General features: G+C 35.1%; 3 protein-coding genes across 4 annotated transcripts in view; 2 read left to right on the top strand and 1 right to left on the bottom strand.

Moving 5' to 3' along the window:
* The window catches only part of LOC106755159 (kinesin-like protein KIN-14B), a 35,811-nt gene extending 26,218 nt beyond the window's left edge, over positions 1–9,593 (top strand). The window contains exons 17-23 of the mRNA XM_014637263.2: positions 3,170–3,361; positions 3,507–3,698; positions 4,011–4,361; positions 6,333–6,431; positions 8,157–8,297; positions 8,386–8,544; positions 8,769–9,593. Of these exons, the coding sequence (XP_014492749.1) occupies positions 3,170–3,361; positions 3,507–3,698; positions 4,011–4,361; positions 6,333–6,431; positions 8,157–8,297; positions 8,386–8,544; positions 8,769–9,224 (1,590 nt within the window). The 3' untranslated portion in view covers positions 9,225–9,593. The remainder of the gene's footprint in view (positions 1–3,169; positions 3,362–3,506; positions 3,699–4,010; positions 4,362–6,332; positions 6,432–8,156; positions 8,298–8,385; positions 8,545–8,768) is intronic.
* Positions 9,594–11,387: 1,794 nt separating this feature from the next.
* Positions 11,388–12,508, top strand: LOC106755155 (uncharacterized protein At4g38065). Its single transcript, XM_014637259.2, has one exon. The coding sequence runs from the start codon at positions 11,443–11,445 to the stop codon at positions 12,220–12,222; it is 780 nt and encodes a 259-aa protein (XP_014492745.1). The 5' UTR covers positions 11,388–11,442; the 3' UTR covers positions 12,223–12,508.
* Positions 12,509–13,570: 1,062 nt separating this feature from the next.
* On the bottom strand, positions 13,571–21,958 carry LOC106755145 (IMPACT family member in pol 5'region). 2 transcript variants are annotated; one of them, XM_014637248.2, is made up of 6 exons: positions 21,611–21,958; positions 21,481–21,522; positions 20,890–21,005; positions 14,752–14,857; positions 14,558–14,611; positions 13,571–13,949 (listed from the first exon to the last, which is right to left on the bottom strand). In XM_014637248.2, exons 1-6 carry the CDS (start codon positions 21,836–21,838, stop codon positions 13,791–13,793), a joined length of 705 nt encoding a protein of 234 aa, XP_014492734.1. In that variant the 5' UTR covers positions 21,839–21,958; the 3' UTR covers positions 13,571–13,790. The 2 variants fall into 2 exon arrangements, with proteins under 2 accessions (XP_014492734.1, XP_014492735.1); XM_014637249.2 differs by lacking the exon at positions 21,481–21,522.
* Positions 21,959–22,995: the final 1,037 nt, after the last annotated feature.

The following is a 22,995-nucleotide window of genomic DNA, read 5'->3' as shown; positions in this document are numbered from 1 at the left end:
AGAAGCCTTATTTACGTTGGTCCATAGTCCCTTAAATAGGGCACTATGTGTAATAGAATTACAGCACAGTAATAATACTTTTACTTCTCAGTTTTTCCTCCAAACTTTTACAACCTTTAAGCACCCTACACAAAAAAATTTTGTATCCATTTTTTATTATGACAAAACACAGAAATGATGGATACCAAATGATTTGCCAATTGATATTGGAGAGCCCTAAACATTGTGTTCTAATATATGTCTTTGCTGCACCCACGTGAGGGTCTTACCAATTGGTGTCATAGCTTTTTGACATGTCTTAGGCTCTCAGCTTCTAGTGAATGGTATGGGTGGGGTAATGCTGGCATTTTATTATTTGCTCAGGACCAGTCAAAGTGCTAGTGCATAGCCAACTTGCATTGTTATTGGGGTTGTGGAGCATGTGGTGGGAATATGGAGCACCAATTGCAAAGGTATGCAACATGAGGCCCAGGTTGGGAGTAGGTATTCTAGTTTGAGGAATTTGTAGTCAGATTTCATTTTAAAACCAAACCAATTGACATTAAGCAAAGTTGTCCAATAGATATATAAGCCACTCCAAGAATTGAGATAGTGATGTGGGATTTTCCAACACCCCTCTTTTGAAATGCTTGTTGGAATCAGTGAGTCTATTAGAATAGGTTATTTACTTGGATGAGCTATAGACTCTCATACTATGTCAAATTTCATCTTAAAACTAATTGACATTGAGTGAAGTTTTCCAACAAAACGAACTTCAATAATTAAGATCAGGTGATGTACTTTCCAACACCCTGATGGCAAACTCATAGCCAAGGGTCCAACCACTAGAAGTATGGCCAAGCTCCTCCAAGAAGAACCATCCATAGAGGGAGAAACAAAAGTGTGTTTCACTTAGGCCATCATGGAAGAAGAAGTAATATAGGATTTAGGCCTTGCATTCGGACATGTAGTGTAGGTTTGATTAAGGCTTGTATTAAGGCCTAAGTAGCATAGGATTTTGCCTATGTTAGATATCCAAACCAAGTTGAAAGTGTATGCCATGTGTCATGCTTCCATTGGAGAGGATTTTCTTTTTAAAAGATAGCCACATGGCACCCTAGGACTAGAGAGGATTTCTTTTTGTTAGTGGCCACATGTCCCTCCACCATTGGAGAGGATTTGTTTTTAGTAGTGGTCACATGACACTCTAGGAATGGAGATGATTGTGTTTTGTGAGTGGCTACATGTGCTCCCATCATTGGAGAGGTTAGAAGGCCTCATTGTTTACCAATGAGAGCAAAAATGGGAGATAATGCTTTTAAGGTTAGAAGGAGACACCCTTGGCCTATAAATAGAGGTGTCTCTACCCTTGTATTTCATCTTGGAATTTAGTAATTTTATGTTGCCAAATTGTAGCCATAATCTTCCTTGATCAAGACTAGAACAACCCTAGAGGTCTTTCTAGTCAGTTACCTCATGGAGTTGGCTTAACCTCTCCTTGAACCATCAAACTACCCACCATCTTCACCACCTAGCTCAAAACCGTGAGCCTACTCCACCAACACCACCATTGGCACACCTTAATCATCCATGCTACCTCATTTCTGCAACCATACCTACCATAGGGACCATTTCTTGCATCCTTCTAAGCTTTAGCCCAACCTAGCTCAAGGAGGTTGCCATCACACCCCTGTCCATATCTACTTGCCAAACTAGATGAGCTTAGCACAATAGGAAATTACCAAGATGAGTTATAGGCTTTAACAGCATGTCAGATTTCATTTTAAAATCAATTGAAAATAGGTAAACTTTCCTTAACACATATAAACTGAATTGAGGTAGGTAATCTGGTACTTCCCAATATTTATAAAGCCTTGTGCTCTCCAACTGCAGTGGCTGGCTTTTTTGCTTTATGATTCTCCCAAGGTTTTTATCAGCATCTTACAGAAAATAAATATCAAATCTGGAGGATGTATAGGAAGTTCTTAACTGTCATTTTCCCATATCTAGCCTTACAAATTTGACATCATGACTGAAAGGTATCAGCACATCAAGTTGTTGAGAAGTTCTATTAAGCTCATAAAATGGGCTAGTAGCCTAACCTGTTAAATGGTGATACGAGTATGAGTTAAGAGAAGAAAGTGGAAGGCCATTTCGTGGCATCCACAAGTACACACCCAATGATTGGGATCTTAACATAATTGCTGAGTTAGCTGGTGGAGGAGGAATCGGAGGGGGGGGGGGGGGGGGTTGGACGAGTGGATGTGGGACTGAGGCCATTGTATCACGTCAGTGAATTGTCTTTTCCTCTGTATTGTTTTAACAATGAGCAATATTATACGAATTTCATTCATTTTTTTCTCCTAACTTTTGCTGATACCTATCAAAGGGCTTTACATGATTCATAGATACAGGAGACCTTTAATTGAATAAGAAATTTGAATACTTATTCAATTCCTTAATAAACTCATATTCAGTGATTGGTTAAGCCAATTAGCTCAAATTCCATTGACTTTCGTATCTGCAAAGAAAAGTTTGCTTCAACATTCAATTATCTTTGTCACCACCTGAATTTCAACGTCATTAGTGTTTCTTTTCATTCTGCCATTAGGGAGGCAAGCAACCAAAAAAATACACTGGACATGGCAGGTCTTTGCCAGTGAAAGAAAGCAAAGGACAAACGACTTCTTGCGCTGTCACATGCTGACATGTGAGAGGACTGAAACCCATAGAAAAGCCTGTTATAGCAGAATGCATCACTGCCAGAGTTTTAGGATAGGCCAATTGGAGGATCCTGAATCTCCTATACTGGGCAGTGCGACCTAAGTTCACTAAAAAAATCAAGGAAAATTTTGACAAACACTTGATACCATGTTAATATATGTTGTTAGCAATGGCAGACAACATAGTGTACTGGAAAACGAATTTGTTGTATTCATAAGCACTCTACATAATACATATACTTGTGTGTTTATAATACAAACTGCTAATTCTTATATTTTTCTATTTTAATTTTTACATTTACTTCGAGAATATGTACAGCTGGAATTGCTCCCGTACTAAGCAACTTGAAATGAAAATGTATTGAACATCAAAAAGAGGTTGTGCATACAATTTTATCAATAACAAATGAGGTTGATTGCACCAAATCCAGGCTAAATTTTGTAAGCATATCTCAAAATGATTTCAGGTTCTTGCTGCTGTCATCAAAGCAGGTGCCTCTAGGGAACATGAAATTCTTGCTGAGATTAAGGATTCTGTTTTCTCTTTTATCAGAAAGATGGAACCTAAACGTGTGATGGACACCATGCTTGTTTCCCGTGTTAGGATTCTGTATATAAGATCTTTGCTTGCAAGATCCCCAGAGTTGCAATCAATTAAGGTAATAGCAGTAAAGGCTATGGAATTTCCATTTCAAAAGAAAAAAATGTTTCCAATAAGGCTGTGCTTTGTATTTTGCGATGTTTTACTGAGTCTAGTGGCATGTGATTTGTTAATTTTGTATGTCTTGCAAATTGAATTGAAAGGTTTTGCCAGTGGATTGCTTTCTTGAGAAGAATAATACTGGGCGCAGTAGAAGTTCCAGCAGAGGAAGTAGTCCTGGTAGGTCTCCTGTGCTATATGTTGACGAGCAGATCCAGGGATTTAAAGTGAATTTAAAGCCAGAAAAGAAATCAAAATTTTCATCTGTTGTGTTGAAGATACGTGGGATTGATGAGGTAGCTGCCAATACTTATTAATTTTCTATCTTTATTCCCGCTGCTCACACTAATTTTGTATCTTTATTACTCCTGAAATTTCTTTTAGATCCTTGAATATTATAAATATCTTCTTACCATTTATCCGTGTCCTATTATGTTATCTGCTAAATTGTTGATAACTGGTTGAGGGGTGAAGGCTGCAACTTGTTCTTTTAGTTTGTGTTGGTTTTGTGTTTTTTCTTTCTTCTCTGCTACATACCTGAAAAAAAGCTTACTTTGTTTGAACCTATGTTATATGATTCTGTTTTGATTTTGAAATAAACTGCACAGGATATCTGGAGACAGCAGGTAACTGGTGGAAAGCTTAGGGAAATTACCGAGGAGGCCAAAAGTTTTGCAATGGGGAACAAAGCTCTTGCTGCACTCTTTGTTCATACACCTGCTGGTGAGTTGCAGCGCCAAATTAGATCCTGGCTTGCCGAGAATTTTGAATTTCTATCAGTAACTGGGGATGATGCATCGGGGGGCTCAACTGGTCAGTTGGAACTTCTTTCAACTGCAATTATGGATGGTTGGATGGCTGGCCTTGGTGCGGCTCTTCCTCCCCATACTGATGCCCTTGGCCAGCTATTGTTTGAATATTCAAAACGGGTCTATACTTCTCAACTACAACACTTGAAGGTATGGCACGGTAGTTCTATGTGTGGAATGAATTCTAAATGCACCCCTCATAAGTTCATTATTAGAAGAAGCTTGTTTGCTTTAAGACGGTTAAAAAGTGAATTTTAAGTTTAACTCTACAAAACCAGTTTGTAAGGTGAGGTTTGTACTTATATATATACTCTAAATTAGTTCTATTCCAAAACACCTCCCTTATGTCGAGATATATACCTCATGCGTGGGACTAGACATTAATGGGTAATCCAAAATAGCGGGTGAAGTGATATGCCTAATAGACACAAATCTTGCTAGAATAGGTTCTAATCGATGACTCTGATACCATGTTAAAAAGTGAACTTTAAGCCTAATTCAATCTTACAAAACCGGCTTGTAAAGTGAGGTTTGTACTCATATATACTCTAAATTAGTCTTATCTCTAGCCGATGTAGAACTTTCAAGAAGGTATGAGGAGAAGAAGGTATAGGAGAGAGAGAAGGAGACCGAACGGTTTACAAAGAAGAGCAAGCAGGCCGAACGGTGGAAGGTTGGGGAGCAAGCTGACCGAATGGTGGACAAAGGGGAGTGTTGTAATTAGAGAAGATTTCTTTAGAATCTTCCTAATTAGAGAAAATAGATATACAATCTTTTATTTTATTTTGTTTTCCTAGTTTCTCTATTTCCCTTTTTAAGAGAATTAGATTGTTACAAATAGAGGATATGAGAATGTATTTTCAATCAATTCTAAATAATAAATTTCAATATTATTTTCTACTTGGTATCAGAGCAGGTTTTCTGATCCTTTTCTACTTTGTCTTTGTTGCCGCTGGTGGCCGCCGCCACCGGCGGCCCCATAAAAGTCTCTTTTTCAACCCGTGCTTTTATACTTCAATGGGCAATCTCTGGTTTTTGTCTCGCATCTGTCCGATGTTGCCATCCGGCCACCGTCTCCGGCCACTGTCGTCGACCACTTTCGCGGCCATCGTCTCCGCCACTTGTGCCACCGATGCACCAACACCTAGTCCTACCTCTATTGCTTCCGCTATCCTCTTCTCTATTCTGAAGGCCACCCTTATGTTCAGGGCAGTTAAGTCCCTTGAAGTTTTGTTGCTACTCAGGGTAGTGAAGTCCCTAAAGGTTTGTTGTTGTTTGCCTCTGCAAGACAGTTGTTTCCTAAAGGCCTCCCATATGTTCAAGACAGTTTTTTCCCTATTTTTCTTTCTTTACAGGGATCAAGCTAACCGAACGGTAGGCAAGTGGGGACGACCAGGCCGAACAGTTGGAAGTAGTGAGGAAGCATCCTAACTGCCACAACAGTTAGGGTGGGCGAGAAGATAATTAGAGTAATAAGGAAGATATTCTGAAAGGATATTCTGGAGAATTTAATTAGAGTAATCAAAGCCATATCTTAGGATATTATTCAGTACTATATAACTATAGTAAATAAATATACAATCCAAAGAAATATACAATATATAATATTTATAATTAATGATAGATACTAGGGGATATTACGGGAGATATTTACATTAAATATAGATATATTCTAGAGAGATATTATAGTATAAATAAGGCTAGAGTCTAGGGTTAAGGGTATGTTTTTTATTTGTGAGTTTTGTAAGAGAGGTTATGCTCTCAGGTAACTGACAGAGATCTTGCTCCCAGTTATTAGAAATAGTTGATGGAGGTTATGCTCCTAATTATTGTTTACTTTTGTTTATTCATACACTACCATCAATAAAAGAGATTCATTTGTTCAATTCCATTGTTTCATTATTCCTTTGGTTGTTTTGAGTGTGTGAGATATTGTTCTAGTTACGTTCCATACTCGGATACGTAACAACTTGCCTAACAACCATATATTTAGATGCAGATCTTCATTTACATATATTTTGATTACATTTTGTGCTGTGGATGTATACTTTAGATCAAAAGAAATTAATGAAATCTTTTTTCATTATGTTGGATTTCTGTTTTCTGACATTTGATTGACAGGATATTGCTGGTACCTTGGCAACAGAGGAGGCTGAAGATGCAGCACAAGTAGCTAAACTACGTTCAGCTCTAGAATCAGTTGATCATAAAAGAAGAAAGGTGTTTTTCTTTTTTTTTTCAAACAGTTAAATCTTATGCATGCCAAAGGTGTGTTATATCAACATATATTATCTTTAGTTGCTGCATGAGTTCACGTTTGTCATTGTGTTAGTGTTGCTAGATAAAAATTGCACCGTAAATGCTGATATAGCCTCTAATTATAAGGCAACACCATTTTTAATTTGACCCTAGAGGCTGAGAGTTGATGTAATGACAATGTTGGTGCCTCTTAACCAAGTATCTATAACAAATTCTAGTTGTATAAATAGCTCGTTTCAACCTATAGAGGCCAAGTGGGTATAGAACAAAGAAATTAAATCAGGTGCATTTGATATTGTGGAGGAAAAAGACAGGGCTCACGACTCTACTAATATTAGCCACTATCAGTGGAACTGTTGGAGTTAACATTTTAAGTTCATCATTCTTGCTCTCCCCATCAATGCTGGGAAGAGAGCAAAGACAATGACAATCATTGAAAATTATAATAAAATTAAAAAGAAAAAGTTCAAACTTTTAGAAAGTTGGCATTGTTGTAGTTATTCGATTGGTTTACAAAGGATGGTGAAGGTTGGATATCATGAATGTTGAAATTATAAACACTTGGAAATAAAATATGGTATTGATATATGATGTATAATGATATGTTGCAGAAGACAGAGTACTAAGCCCTTGTTTATAGCATTCTTTGACTCATGCTAATCAAATTCAAAAGGAAATAAATAAAACAATGAAATTTAAACTACTCCAAAGTGATCATCCTAGATAACTTTTGCAATTTTGGGGTTTTAGATAACATAGGGAGAGAGTAGAGAGACAAAACCAAGTCTAAATAATATTCACTTGTAAAAGATAGAACGAGACGGTAAAACATAAAGCACTTACGTCTATTTTGTTCATTTGCTTATATAGATATTTCGGAGCCTCAAATATTTTTTAAATTTATTTTCCATTTATTTGCTTATACTAAATTTTGTTCATTTACTCTTCTAATATTATCTTAGAAGACAAAAATTTTAGTATTTTAGAAGAAAAAGAAATCAATATTTTAGTATGTTTTTTTCATGGTTTATAATGTTGTTTCTGGTAAAGATAAACGGGAATATGGCGTTCACTTATTTCCGTTCCCATGTCAAGCGATAAGTATTTTTATTTCCTATAGCAATTTTATATTATTTTATTACAAAAATATTAATATCCATTCCATTTCTTTTACAAAACTATATATATTACCAAACATTTGTTTGCACTTACCTTGAAATAACGTTCTGTCCTTCCTAGTATTTCTGAAAGTGTAATACACAATTTGAAACAAAGCCTTTTTAATACTGTTCATAAAAAAAATCTCATTTATTGTCCATCAGAGAAATTCTATTAAATGAAATGAATCGTGTTGGTGGAATAATACAACAACATTATTGCTGTCCAACTCAATATGAAATGCATTTTTGTTATGCTTCTAGGTCTAAAGACTTTAGCCATCTGATCGTCTGTAGTTTCAATTTAGTTTAAATGAGGTCTTTCTATATTTAGTATCCTGTTATTTTGAATAGATGATTTTTATTTTTTTTTGTTTATTCCATTCGTATTCTTGTTCATATATTGTCAATTCAGTCGTATTGGTTGGGTAATTGCATTAGCTTTGGTGAAGGATCTTACTTCTCTGTTGTCTTAAATGAATTTGTTCATAATACACTGACATTGATTTTTTCAATTTCCTTTTATCAGATTCTGCAACAAATGAAAAGTGATATAGCTTTATTAACATTAGAAAATGGTGGCTCCCCTATTCAAAATCCTTCTACTGCAGCTGAAGATGCAAGATTAGCATCTCTTATTTCGCTTGATAGCATATTAAAGCAAATCAAGGTTCTAACATTATTACTCAATTCTATTTTCAAAAGTTAGTGTACAACTGATTGGATAGTTATTAATAATTCAAGGCATTATTAAACAGGATATAACAAGACTTTCTTCTGTGAACATCTTGAGCAAAAGTAAGAAAAAGAGTATGCTTGCGTCTCTTGATGAATTAAAAGAACAGATGCCTTCACTTCTCCAAATTGATCATCCATGTGCTCAGAGGCACATTGCAGATGCCCGCTACATGGTTGAGGTATGCAAAATGTTGTGTATTGTATTGTATACCTACTTCTTTCTCCTGTCTTAGTTGCAGTTTTCAAATTATAATCAATAATGAAATAGAACAAAGTTTTTTACTGTGTTGTTTGGGTCCATAGCTAGCTTAGTGATTTGCTAAAGAGCTGAACTGATGAAAGTTAAGTTGGATTGAACTTTTTTTTTTTAATGTTTGAATCCTTGATTTTTGTTATGATACAGTCAATTCCTGAAGAGGATGACCCCATTCAAGATATATCTCATGGTCGGAAGTCATCAACAGATCTGAGCTCTGGATCTGAAACCGACGTGGCACAATGGAATGTACTCCAATTTAATACCGGCTCGACATTACCCTTTATAATAAAATGTGGTGCTAACTCTAATTCGGAACTGGTCATTAAAGCTGATGCACGAGTCCAGGAACCTAAAGGTGGTGAAATTGTGAGGGTGGCCCCTAGACCCTCCGTTTTGGAAAATATGAACTTGGAGGAAATGAAACAAGTTTTTAATGAACTACCGGAAGCTCTAAGCTTGCTCGCTCTAGCTAGGACTGCAGATGGCACAAGGGCACGTTATTCTAGATTATATAGGACCTTGGCTACAAAGGTTCCATCGCTTAAGGATTTGGTCAGCGAGCTCGAAAAAGGGGGTGCACTCAAAGATGTTAGAACGTGACCTTTGGATGGCAACATTATTCTTTACTCCATGTTCTGAGGTGCCTCTGCTAAGTTCGCTAATGCTCTTGGATATTGCATTTCTCAATTTGCTTGCACGTTATGTTTGTATGTAGCAGTAATTATTTTAGTATTCTTAGCCTGCAGTTTTGAGTCAGGTAGTTAATGCAAGTAGCTTAAAACGCAGTTTTTGGTTCAGTTGAAACTGTTATTATACACGTTGCAGCATCAGATTCGATTGACATTATCCGGTTTTAAAATATATAAGTCATTGTCTAGCCTCCAGCCATCTTTTACTCGTTTTCCACCCATTGTAGTTGTAATGAACTTCTGGCAGTAAATATTAGAAGTGGTTGCGGTTCTCTCCGGATCTATGTCTATGTAAAGTTGTTTGATCTGATCATAATAATAAAAGAGAAATCTTGTGTGACAAAATTTACATCGAAGACAAGAAATAAGTGTGAAATTCATTAGGGAATGTGAAGAAATAAATAAAAGTAAGTTTTTTTTAATTATTATTCTTAACTACCACAAGTACTTTCAATGCCACTCTTTATAACGGATAAAATTTTAAGTATAAATATAAATAGAGATGAAAAAGTTAATAAAGAAAAAAATTTTATGTATAAATTTAATTCTTAGTCTTACATTAAATAGAGATGAAAAAGTTAATAAAGAATAAAGATAGTAAATTCATTGTCTTGTTTTGAATCATAAGCGATAACAATTCTTACCTAGGTTGGATTTATGAAATTGTGTTTTTGATTGACTAGTCCGAAAATGGTTACTTTCACAAGGTTTTTAATGATAAAAAAATTAATATTTTTATTTTTGTGTTCATTATTATTATTTATTATTATTATTGTTTCTCATAATTTATTTTTGGTTGTGTTATTGTTTACACATCAATAATATAATTTAAACTCAAGATTACTAACTTATTTTTACTTTTAAAAGTGTTCGAAAAATTACAAACTGAGAGTGTGCATTAAAGCTTAATTGCACAATACACGAACTTCAGGAAGTTATCTTGGATAAAAGTTTAGTCCCAGAATAAGAACTTAAGAAAGTATATTTGAGGTTCAAAATCATATTACCATTTATCTTCATCTCTTTATATATATTAACTTGAAAAGATGATCCGTTATTAGGAGTGAAAACCTATAGAAACACATTGTTTTTTACAGCCTAGTGAAAAGAAACAAACATAAGTTGTCCTTTTTATAGCATGATTTACTATCCGTGTACTGTCTCTTGTACAATCTCTTGGACTTCACTAGTTTACCAAAGCTAAATATTCTTTTCATATTATCAAAATTATGAGATTATTTAGCATGAGAGATCTTTCATGTTTATCCGCTTCTGACATTTATAAACACAGTTCAATCACTTCTTTTATTTCTGGTGCCTTTTAAAAAAAAAAAAAAAAAGCTCAATATGTGAAACGACATACAATGTAGCAATTCAACTCAAACGTGCTATATCTTACAAAAAAAATAAATGAGTACAAGGTCATCTGATGCCAAAAAAACAGTCCAAAGTTGAAAAAATAGTTCACTAAAGATAAAACTTGGGCGGTAGAACCTTCAGTATATGAGAGTTTCCAAAGAAACATGAAGATTGAAGTTGTCCATATATGTAGGGAATGGTTGGTTTGAAAGTATTTCTCAGCTCCTTGTTCCAGTGTATTTGATGATGGGGCTGGCTATCTACTTCAAGCACCATCTTTTTCTAATTTTTTACCTTAGCTTTTTTTTTAAAAAAAAATAACTTTTAGTCAACTTGCAAGATATTAGTTTTAGTGATGCATTATCTTTTCAAAGTTTATTTTACAAAAAAGTAATTTCTGTTATTTTACACAAAAGTATTGTTTGGTGATAAGGAAATTAAAAACATAAATTCTTAAAATTTGTAAAAGTAAATTTATTGTTTGAGATGGTAGATTTTGGAAATTAGGAATTTAAAAGTTTTCACCTTGTTTTCTTTACCTGTCTCTTTCTACAACATAAATTTAGAAAAAAAAAAATGAAAGTAAATGGTTAAATTTATTGAAAATTTGAAAGTGGGGTAATATTTGAGATGAGAGAATTTAGCCGATGTAATTGACGGTCCAATTTGAAATGAACTTTGGCAAAAGGAGAGTATAAAAGGAGTTTAGTCACAGAATTTTCGCTCCTTTTAACTTGCCTGTGTGGAGGTGTTAGATTATCAAAGACAGAATGGAGGAGAAAACAGACACAGACAAGGACGGAACATCGGAGGGAACCGCCGACACCCTCTCCATGTTTCGCCCTGCGCTTTCCCTTCTCAAGCGCCGCAGCTTCAACGCCTGTCGTGGTTTCACTCGCAAGATCGTCCGATCCGACCCCAACACCTCCCTGCAAATCGACCAAATCCTTGCCGTTGCCGATGTTCTTGCTGCCGCAGAGCGCCGCCATGACCCGCTTGACTGGTACTCCATTTTGCGTCTCAGTCCTGGAGACGCTACTGCGGACCGTGATTTCGTACGGCAACAGTTCAAGATCTTAGTGCGTCTCCTGGATCCTAATAAGAACAAGTTTCCCTTTGCGGACGAGGCCCTCATGCGTGTCCGCGAAGCCTGGTGTGTTCTCTCTGACCCCACACTCAAGGCAAGTTTTGACAGAAAGGTTCAAGAGGAGGCTTCTTCTTTTTGGACAATGTGTCCCTACTGCTGGTATCTCCACGAATACCAGAGGTGTTACGAGGATTGTTCGCTGAGGTGCGCCAATTGCCAGAAGACGTTTCACGGCACCGCGGTGAAGCCCCCTCCACCGGAGTCGGTAGTGGCGGGGAAGGAGGAGTACTACTGTTACCACGTGAGCTTTCCGCTCAGGTATCCCGTTGGTGAGGAGAATGGAATGCGAAAGAGGTTTAGGGTTAAAACGGTGGCTCATAGGACTAGAACTAGAACGAAAGGGGTTGTTCATGAACTTGCTGACTCCGATTCAGACGGGGAAGAGAAAGATAAGGGAAAATAGTGTGTTGTTCTCGGCTACAGATTTTGGAAAATCCTCAAAAGGGAAATCTTGGTTGGATTGGTAGCCTTTGCTGTTTACAGTATGTATGGTTCTTGTCACAGATTTTGGAAAAACCTGAAAGGGAAATCTTTTTGTAGGGCTCATTATGTTGTCTTGGTTTTGTAGGAAAAGGGGTATCATCATGCATGGCTTCTATTCTGCTTCTGCCAGATACATGATGAATCCTTCATTTTGATTGTAATATAATAGTTTGTCTGTGAAAGAAAATCTGTTTGGTATTTAGAAAGAGATATCTTGGTATTTCTAATAGCTGGCCAGTAGGAGTATGATTCTCTTCTGAAGAAAAGATAATTGTGGTAGTTTTAGCATAGGTTGTATACTATCCAAAAAACATAGTTTAAGAGAGAATTCGAAAGTATTTTGTTTCATTTCCTTTAAATGCATTTCATGGTTTAGAGTTTGTATTAGAATTCCTAAAAGTAATTCCAAACTTGAAATGGTGGAACATGTATCCTGTCTTTATGGATGGGAGACTGCTTTGCTTTTTGCTTTTTGGAAGGAATGTGATATTATGTTATTCACTAAGGTGGAATGTATGTCTTTGACACGTGGAGACCTCAAGTTCTTAGGACCATAATGGCTTGAATCTGCATAGCCATATGAACATTTTGAATTTTGTTCATTTATGTTTTTCTTGGTTAATCAATAGACTAAAATCTGATCTTTTTAAAGACATTAGTCTAAATCTTCTTAAGACGAAGCTGATTAGATCAGGCTCAATTACAGAAAGAAAGAGACCAACGGAAATGTATGATGAATCTGATTAGATCAGGTTCAATTACAGAAAGAGACCATGAAAATGCAAGAAAATAGGTCTTCTGTTTTATTGATAACCACTTCAAACAATTTGGCGGTGATGTGAAAAATGTGATTGAGATCAATCAAAGGTGACTAACAATAGTGTAATTATATCTAAAGCAGAGTGTAATTATATCTAAAGGGGAGTCTTTGCATTATTTCAAAGGAAATCTACTTAATTAAATAAAGTAAAATTAACTTATATTAATTATAAAAGTAGTTAAGTAATTTTATTTAATTTTTTTTTGTAGAATGTCTTTCACTGAAACTTGGATATCAAGAATACATTTGAATCTTTAAAGATACAAACCCCAATTAATCAGAGTGTACTTTTAAATTATGATCCTTAAATAGAATGAGTGTAATCAAAATTTATTTACATTATTCCACTATTATTTTGTTACTTTAAAATTATAAAGTCCAGAAAGAGTACATCTTTGTGCAGTTTCTGTATATATAATTATTTTGCAAGTATAAATTATACCCTAGGTAACTTCGACTGAATTTACAAATTATGCAACATTATCAGTACATTACAAACAAATGCATTTTAGTTTTTAAACTATTCTGCAAACAAGTTTCCTCATTTTCAAATTAGTCAAGGTCCTGGAGATGTCCTATTCATCCAATCTTCAGGTGAAGAAGTATTTTTCATATATAAGAAAAATATAATCAAAATCCCAAGACTGATCCCATGTGATGATCATGTTTCACCGCTTATAAAACTTCAATTCTCTGCTACACTTGGCTTTCAGTGCATCCTCCAATTTGTCAACTTGGTCAAAATCAACTTTAAAAGTAACCATAGATATGCCATCTTTACCGGTATCATAATCCTGCTTGATGTCTTCCACATGAAAAGATTGCACCTGGAAAAAGAATAAAAAGAAAATAAGCAATAGATGGGGAAACATATAGACTCACAACTCAACCTATATAGTTCTTGCAATAAGAAAAATCTACTTGCGGTGATTGCAAGGGTCTAGCTTTTTTTTTTTCTATACACTTCTTACCATCTCAAGCACAAGTACCAGCAGTAGATTGATATCATTGCATTAACAACATCAAATCAAAGAGAACCTATGATTTCTAAACCATAACTTTCTTTTTCAGCAAAAACTTTAAAATGAAGAGGTTAAAAATGCAGTTTATACATATAATGTGATTGTATTGGCTGGCTGTAGGAATCCACCTTGAGGATAAAATCACGGTGAAGTCACCAAGAAAAGTAACTATTTGTTGCTTTAGCAAATTACAGTGAGTTCAACTCACCATGTTACCAAACATGTCATAATGGGCAGACATCAAGGGATGAATAAGTAAAAATTGAAATGTGTTGCTCAAGTTAGACTTGTTACCACAAAAAAACATGAATATCCAAATCTTGTTCTTTATTCTTATAAGTTTTTTCCAGTCAAATCCAAGTCTAACTTAAGGACTCTTCAATATCAGAAAATCATCAATAGCCAGAACTAACCTGATGGTAGAGAACTCCAAGTAGGTCGAAGGGAACCTCTACACCCATTGGCACCTACATTTTTTGCAAGATTATTCATAAATAAATACACCATAAGCAAGCTTAATGTGTTCAGAAAACCTTAAAGAAAGTGAAATGCTGAGAACTGGGTACAACTAAACCTAAAGATGCACTGCAGACTAAAATAAAACAACCTTTGTTTTCACAAGGCAAGTTGGGGCATTCGTCAAGCATTCTGATGCAACTCCTCCATAAGCTCTGACCAATCCCCCAGTTCCTAATTTGATACCCCCAAAATGCCTGAAATTTAATATAGATCACAATACAAATTATATTTAAAATCCATCATCAAAATAAAACAGCTTAGTGCTTATTACACATAACAGGCTTATGTACAAAACCATCCAAAAGAACATGCCAATGATAGTCTTAAAGTTTTCGGTTAATGTATAAGAGTTAGTGATAACCTTTTGGCAAGTATACCGAATCATTTCAAGTAATAAAAAGTAAGTTTAGAGTATCATTCTCTCAAGGGAATTGAGTTGTTATCTAATTGAAATTATTTACCAAAATTAATATAGTAATGATAGAATTTTGATTCATGTAAATTAAATGTAATGAAATTAACAAATTATAAAAAAATGATATTGAAAGTTTAAAACAAACTTCGTTGGAATTGAATTCATGACTAACATTACAGTAACTTTATGAACAATATATTCTGCGTTCAAATATTAACATCACTGTATCTTGGTTTAATCTCTTAAAACAAGTTCCAAAGATATATGTTAAATTATTAATTCCTTAAGTAATCAAACATATTCTTTGCATTAAAATCTAACGTTTATAAATGACCAAAAAAATTGAAACTATTCCTAGTATCATTTCTTTTGGTTGCTTTTCTTCCATTCATATTCAATTTTACTTCCCAGTACAAATGAATATATAAAATACATCATACTTCAGTATAATAACAAGTAAATCAAGAAAAGCATATGAACACAGAGATATATTGAATAAGAAAATTACATCAATGATCAGTCATTACATTCAATTTCAACGAAAGAAAAGTTTAGTTACTTCTAGTCATCTAGAACGTACACATTTTAGCAATTCCTTGCATACAATGGTGTCTGGATGCCTTGAAGTAGTCTCCTGAAGTCTCTAATGTTTTTCGGTTCTTTGCTCTCTGTCAGAAGTTACTCATTTTTCTGTCTTTCTTAAACTTAAAGCCAAATCTGATTTAATTAATTCGCTCAGCACACAGCTGCGAATGTGCTGAGTGAAATTCTCAACTGTTGTCCCTCAACTGACCCAATTTGCTCAGTGATCAGTGATGGTGCACTGAACGAGAATTCTTCATTGTGGCTGAGCAAGAAACATCTGACAACACTCCAATGATATATAAATTCTTGTACGATTTACTACACAACTTTCTTACTTCCTACTATTACAACTTTTTCTATGAGGAAACACATTAATTCATGAATAATTACAACTTTGAGCTCATTTATAAGCATGAAAACAAATATTTTTCATACTTATCAGTTAGCTTTCTGTTTTAAGTTTATTAGTAATTTTTAGGCTTAATACCTATTTTGGTCTCTCAGTTTGTTAGGTATGTCCAAAGTTGTCCTATCTTTTTTCAAAAGTTCACAGACATCCCATATTTTGAAAAAACGGTTCACGTTAGTCCTTTTTGTTTACGACATTAAAAATGCTAACGGCATACTTGTCCCCCTGACCAAAATTGAATGAGTTATCCAGTTTACTATGAGGAGAATTGAGGTGTCAATTTAAAAAAAAAAAAAAAAAAAAAAAAAAAAACTAATGACGTGGATTTACTTATAACAGAGGGTTAAATGAAATTAGCTTTAGGTTAAAATCAATTCGCGATTTGGGATTTAAGATTCTGCTGAAATTGGTGTTGGAATTGGGTTTGTGGTTCGCATCAATGGAAAATTTGACTGTGTAACGCAATGGATGAAGGTAATGCAGTGGAGGAACCTTCAGATTGGAGTCAAACCACAAGAAAATTATTAAATAGGATCTATTGAGGATAAGGATTCTCCCAGCTACAATGGGAATTCTGACTTTTTGAAGAGTTGGGTTATAGAATCCCTTCCCAGTATTCTAAAGTTCTTGAAGCTAGATGATGATAACAATTTCCAAGTGCAGAAAGAAATCATGAAGTTTCTGGCTGTTCAGGATCTATTCACGGCCTCTCTTTGCTCTGAGGTAACGCCATTTGAGTTACTGGAGAAATTCAAATGACCAAAATCCCCCACATCAAATATCTACTCGTGAAAATTGTTCTTGAAGAGCTCGTGCAATGATCTCGTCATTCTCTATTTGGTTATGTTGAGTAGCATAGTGGCTATGGAAGTAGTGCCCATTATTATAGACGTCACCAGTATTAGGTTGAATTATGTCACAATAGTATCCAGGACTATATGCAGGGTCAGCCAAAAAGATTAATACCCCAGCATAACATCTGAATGCTCATACAGCCCCATCTTTTAGTATGAAACTTGACTACGATGATATCTAAATAAAGAACAAATCATAACATTGAATACAAACAGACTAAGTACTGCTTGTCCAATTATCATTAAAGATCTAATTAGAGTCATTGATGCAAATATGAGAATTAGATCCTAAATAATAAAAGGAGTAATTATAACAGTTAATAAAACAAAAAGTGTTACCTTTCCGTCTGGTATAATCAATATAAAACTATCAGAATTGCTCACAACGGGAGTTATAAAAACCTAGTTAACCTAAACAATAATACACCTTCTTGGCCTTGATAAAAGAAAAGGATGATTTTTCACACAAGGCTCTAGCGTGGAAGATTTGGGAACGAATTGAATGATTATTTTTAGAATATTTAAGGCATTGTTTTTAGAATTTTTTATACTTGTATGATTGCTTCCTAATATCTGGTATATTTAGCTTCTTAGTGTCTCTGGGCAGATTAGCAGAAAGTGTAGTCTGTTGTGTTCATTGTTGGTAAGTTAGGAATATGAAAGATAGAAATGCTAATACATTCCTTGCAATTTACATGGTGAGAATCAAAAAATTGTTTAATCTGTTCAACAAAACGGAAGTAGGAAAAATAACTGGGTGATGATGGTAATTCCCTTTGTTGGTAATTCCCAAATCTGATATTCTGATTTTCCATGGCGTGGCAATTCCCTTTCCTGTCATGTTATCTTGAACACATCTCCAATACAGCGGATGCAACTCCACTCCAGTGCTAGTGCAGAACTTCACTGTCCCCAACTTTTCTCACCAAAACTCCACTGCCTTCTTTGCCAAAATTCAATTTGCAGCTTCAACGAACCATGAACCCAATTTCAACAGAATCTTCAACCTCAAATTGCAAATCAATTTTAACCTAAAGGTAATGAAGGAGAAGTTGCGATGGAAGCTGCGGTATGACTCGATATTCACTGTGGCTGGTTAATGGTAATGAGGGTTACAATGATTGCAGAAGAAGGAAAAGTGTGATGAAGCTTCTAGTTTTGGGTGGGAAGGGGACTATCACATGGCAATCTCTCATTGGCTGAGCTTGCCACGCAATGACTAACTAGACGGGTCATTCAGTTTTGGCCAAAAGGAAATCCGTCATTAGCGTTTTTAATGTTGTAAGCAAAAAGGACCAACTTAAACCGTTTTTACAAAATATGAAATGTTTGTGAACATTTGAAAAAAGATGGGACCACTTTGAACACACCTAACAAACCGAGAGACTAAATAGGTATTAAGCCTAGATTTTATAGTTATTATATGTGTGTGTATTTGCTTTTATCATGTAATCAAAACTTTATATATGTCTCTCTACTTTCGAATGCAATTCAGTTTTTCTTTTGCAGAAATCCTCTAATACTAATAGAGTCTCGTATAAGCTTCTTTTTTACCCTTCATTTTCCCGTCATCTCCTTCTCCTTATTGGTTGTTCTGCAACATGACAGTCACCACTGCCTCTCTTTATGCTGACATCCATAACTACATACATCCTGATGAAAACTCAACCCACATTATTGTTTCCCTTGTCCTTGACAGAACCAATATCATAGTCGGTCCTATAAATGGTAACAACATTGGAGATGAAAAACAAATTCTCTTTTGTAGGTGAAACTTCCAAGAAACCCACTTCAAATGATTCCCAGCTTGCATTGTGGAAATATTGCAATACCCTAGTTCTATCTTGGCTCCTCCATTCAGTTTCCCCAAAAATTGCTCACAGTATATCTACATTGATATCGCCTCTAATTAGGAGTGGGCAAAATTAATTGCCCTGCACTGAATGGTTAAAAATTACAGTGAACCAAAAAATAGTTGGTCAAAACTGAATTGAATTTAAATTAGTTTAGACGAACTTTACTCAACTACTTTTTGTTCTATCAAACTGAATTAAACTATTACTTAAAAACCTTGGGAAAAAAAAGAAAAATTAAGTAAGTATATATGAAATATTTGTCTTTATTCGATAACATAGGTTCTCCCATAAACAAAACTAAAAAGTTGAGATTAGTGGGGTCAGGCCAAAGGTTGAGATGGACAAGGTTGGGCAAAATGTCAAAACAGGTCAGGGCTGAAATTTGGTCGAATTCGGCCGTGACAGGCACAATCAAAACTCGACCGAGTCAATCTCGACCTAAAATCAGTCGGGAAGGTCACATACAAAATTCAATCAAGTCGGTCTCAACCGGAATTTGGCCAAGTCAGCATAGTCCGAAAATCGGTCGAATTTGGTTGAAACGGCAACGACGGATACTTGGTCGAGTCGATCCTGACCGAAAATCGGTAGAATTTGGCCGAATTGGCCTCAGCCAAAAATCGACCAAATTCGGCTAAGACGACCACAGTTAAAACTTAGTCGAGTTGGTCTCTATTGAAATTGGTCACATTCAACCGAGTCGTGCCTAGTTGAAAATCAGTTTTTATTGTAAATAGTTCAATTATTTTTTTAGTTCAATATAATGTAGTTAATTGATAGTTCAATATAGTTCAATTAATTTTGTCCACCCTACCTCTAATAGATAGCAAGAACCCATACAATTTTGCCCACCCCTACCTCTGATGGCAATGCTTGAATCTCCCATTTCATTTGATATAATTTCTCTTAAACAAGGTGATTCCTCTAATACCACTTACTACACCAAATGCAAGATCCTACCGGAAGAATATCGCAACTTTAGTGTTCACCCACTAACTCCATGTGATTCTAATTCTTGCACAATACATATATGGAATCAAAGAACACAGGGACAATGATTCTGTTTTGTACTTTCTTCAAGGGTTCGATAACAACTACTCTACAGTCCAATCTCAAATCTTGCTTCTCAATCCCTTTTGCTACAATTGTTTTTTCTATGGTGATCCAACAAGAATGTCAACTGAATATTGGGATTTTAGATGAAACTTTAGCTTTGGCAACCCAAACTCAGGCTTCACCAAACTTTCAGGAAGGGATTAATCCAATGCCAAGAAAAAAAATCAAAGAAGCAACACATTCGCTGCAAAAAGACCAATCATACTGTGAAAACATGATTCTTTAAGCATGGTTTTCCCCAAGATTATAGAACCACAAAATCTGCCTCTAACATGATTATATCTTCTCCTGAAGACCCTACTGCACCAAGTCTTAGTGATGAACCAATTCAAGCATCGGTTGCCCTTCCACTGCCCCTACAACAACAATATTTACTTTTAACTTGGTCAGCAGCCATGGTGTTAACACTTCACTTCAACCTTCAGGTACCTCTCCTAACCCAGTGAACTTTAGACTCAGGATATACTAACAATATAACATCCTCGTTATGTTTCTTTTCCTTTAAAAAAAAATAAAATTCAACCTATACATGTTTCTCTTCCAAATGGTCAACATTCTATGGCTAATTTTTCTGGTAATGAGATTTTATCCCCTCATTTCTCTCTTCATAATGTTCTTTATAATTTTAACTTATTCCATTTTAATCTGTTAACAAACTCACTTCCTCTCTACCTTGCACTTTGTTTTTTCTTCTAATGATTATGTTATCGTTAACACAACTATGAGGAAGACTGGGAAGGGTAAAGCACAAAATGGATTCTATATTTTGAACATACCTTTGCACACAGATTATCCCACAATTATAGAAGAACTTCGTAAAGGGAAAAAAAAATATCCTTAAGTTTGATCACCTGAAGGTTGTATACATTTCATCAAGACGTAAGGGGGTGGGGGCGGTGGTAGACATCAAACATATGCAAACCGAAACATTTAACTGATTCAAAGTTGTGAATATTTATATGCAAATGCGACTTATAAGGTAAAGATTAACCTGATCACCACCACCATTACTCTGTCTATTCCCGAAGAATCAATAGCAGTTTGTATTGGTTTCCCAGCTGTTCCTGATGGCTCACCGTCATCATTGGACCGGTATTGATCTCCCACCTGTCATACCAAAAAAAATAGATATGAGCAAAAGATAGTAAAGTGTAGACGAGTAGCAACACATTACCTACTTCATGCATATGTGTCATTTTGGTTTCTATCTTCACTTATGTCCTTTTTATCTTCCTTTTCTATCAACACTCTTAATTTGTATTTAAATCAATTAGCTAATGAGCAAAGTATGATGACACCTTTAGGTTGAAACTGATGAATGAACTATAACTGGCACAATGAGAAATGAAACCTCAATGCATGCTGTAAGGACCAGAAAGTATAAATCTCCAACTACAAGTCAGGCAACAGAGAAATTATTTCCCACCCATACCATACCTTTTGAGTGAAATATTGACATAAATGGAAGGCAATAGAAAAATGATAAATATTCAGAGACCCCAAAAACATAATGCAGTGGCAAAAATACAAGCAAACATTATTGATTGTTTCATCAAAGTAAAAAAACAATCCTTTAGTGTACCTTGTAAGCCCAGCAATTGTGGGTGGCACGTGGATCCCGGACCTCATAATAAACGAAGCGAAAAAACTTAAAAGCAATGTGAAAGAAAAAAGAGAGTAAAATAAGCGGAAAAAAGTGAAGGGAAATGAACCTGAGAAAGGAAAGACATGGCGGATTTTTCATCGGCGATGGGGCTAGCAATGGCAATGAACTTACTTTTCTTGATCTCTTTCTCGAAAGTGACCCTCTCTTGGATTGTGGTGAAGGCCCCACCAGAACTGCTGGTGCTGGCCATGGTGGTTTTGTTGGCCCTGGCGATGGCAAAGAGTGAAGCGAAGACGCGGTGCTGAGTACTAGGTAGCGTTATCGACACAGGCATCTATCTGTCTGCAAAATACTCCTCCTTCGACGTCTCTCAAAGCTATAAACAATGAATCAATCGTCGGAAGAAATGGCCTCTCCTTTCTCCTACTCCTCCTTCATCCACTTTCTTTTGCTTTGTGACTTTTTTTGAGACAACAAATAATAATATAGGAAAAATGATATTTTAACACCATTTTTTCACACTATTTTCACACTGCACACGTGTGCAGTGTCAAAATGTGATTGGACGATTTCAAATTAAAAAAATTGAGGTAGGACATTTTGACACGTGTGTGTCAAAATGGTGTCAAAAAATGATGTTAAGATATCATTTTCTATAATAATAATAGTAATTTAGGAGGGACGTATAGAAATATAAATATTTATATATATTTAATAAATGTGATGTAAAATATCTAGATTATATTGTATTTTTATTTTTCCTCATATGTTTTTAATTTTAGTTCTTGGCATACTTTTACTTTTGTAAATTGTTAATATATCACAATATTTAACCATCACATACATTCTTTTATTATATATACATGAGTAGAATGGTGTTAAAAGTATAAAATTTTATATTTTAAAAAAAAATAAAAGTAAATAAAAATAGTATCTAAAAAATTTAGATATATTAAACAATTTTTTTTTTCATTTAACAAGCATTTACAATATATATATATATATATATGGGATTTGTTAATGAACTTCTGCTTTCGTGTACAACTGGCTGATTATGGTTTTTTCGCAAGGGATAATGATTCTTTTTCGGTTTCTTTTTTCTCTGATGCTAATTCGAGAACCTCCCACGCTTTGCTTTCGACCCAAGCTCGCTAACCTTCTTCTATTGGTTGGTCTTTANCCAGCAAGGACGAATACCTTAGCCCTAAGAAGCTTATCTAGTATATGATCATTTAGTTGGATCTACTATAGGATGATAGAGAAAATGTTGGAGTGAGAGATATGAAAGAGAAAAGGTTGAGAGGAATGAGGAAGGTGAGTAAGGGTTAAGGGGTTTCTTGTTTTTTTAGTTTTGAGAATAAAAATTATTAAAATACCTTTGACTTTAAAACTTAAAATCCATGATATATAAGGGTATTTTTGTTTACTAAAACCCGATACACATTGTTAAAATGTACCAACTGAAAAAACTGACGTACGCGCGTTAACAAA

The sequence above is a fragment of the Vigna radiata genome, unplaced genomic scaffold, assembly GCF_000741045.1.
Source record: "Vigna radiata var. radiata cultivar VC1973A unplaced genomic scaffold, Vradiata_ver6 scaffold_265, whole genome shotgun sequence".
NCBI lineage: Eukaryota > Viridiplantae > Streptophyta > Magnoliopsida > Fabales > Fabaceae > Vigna > Vigna radiata.
Note: the sequence above shows the minus strand (reverse complement) of the source record. Positions and strands in the feature narration are given on the sequence as shown.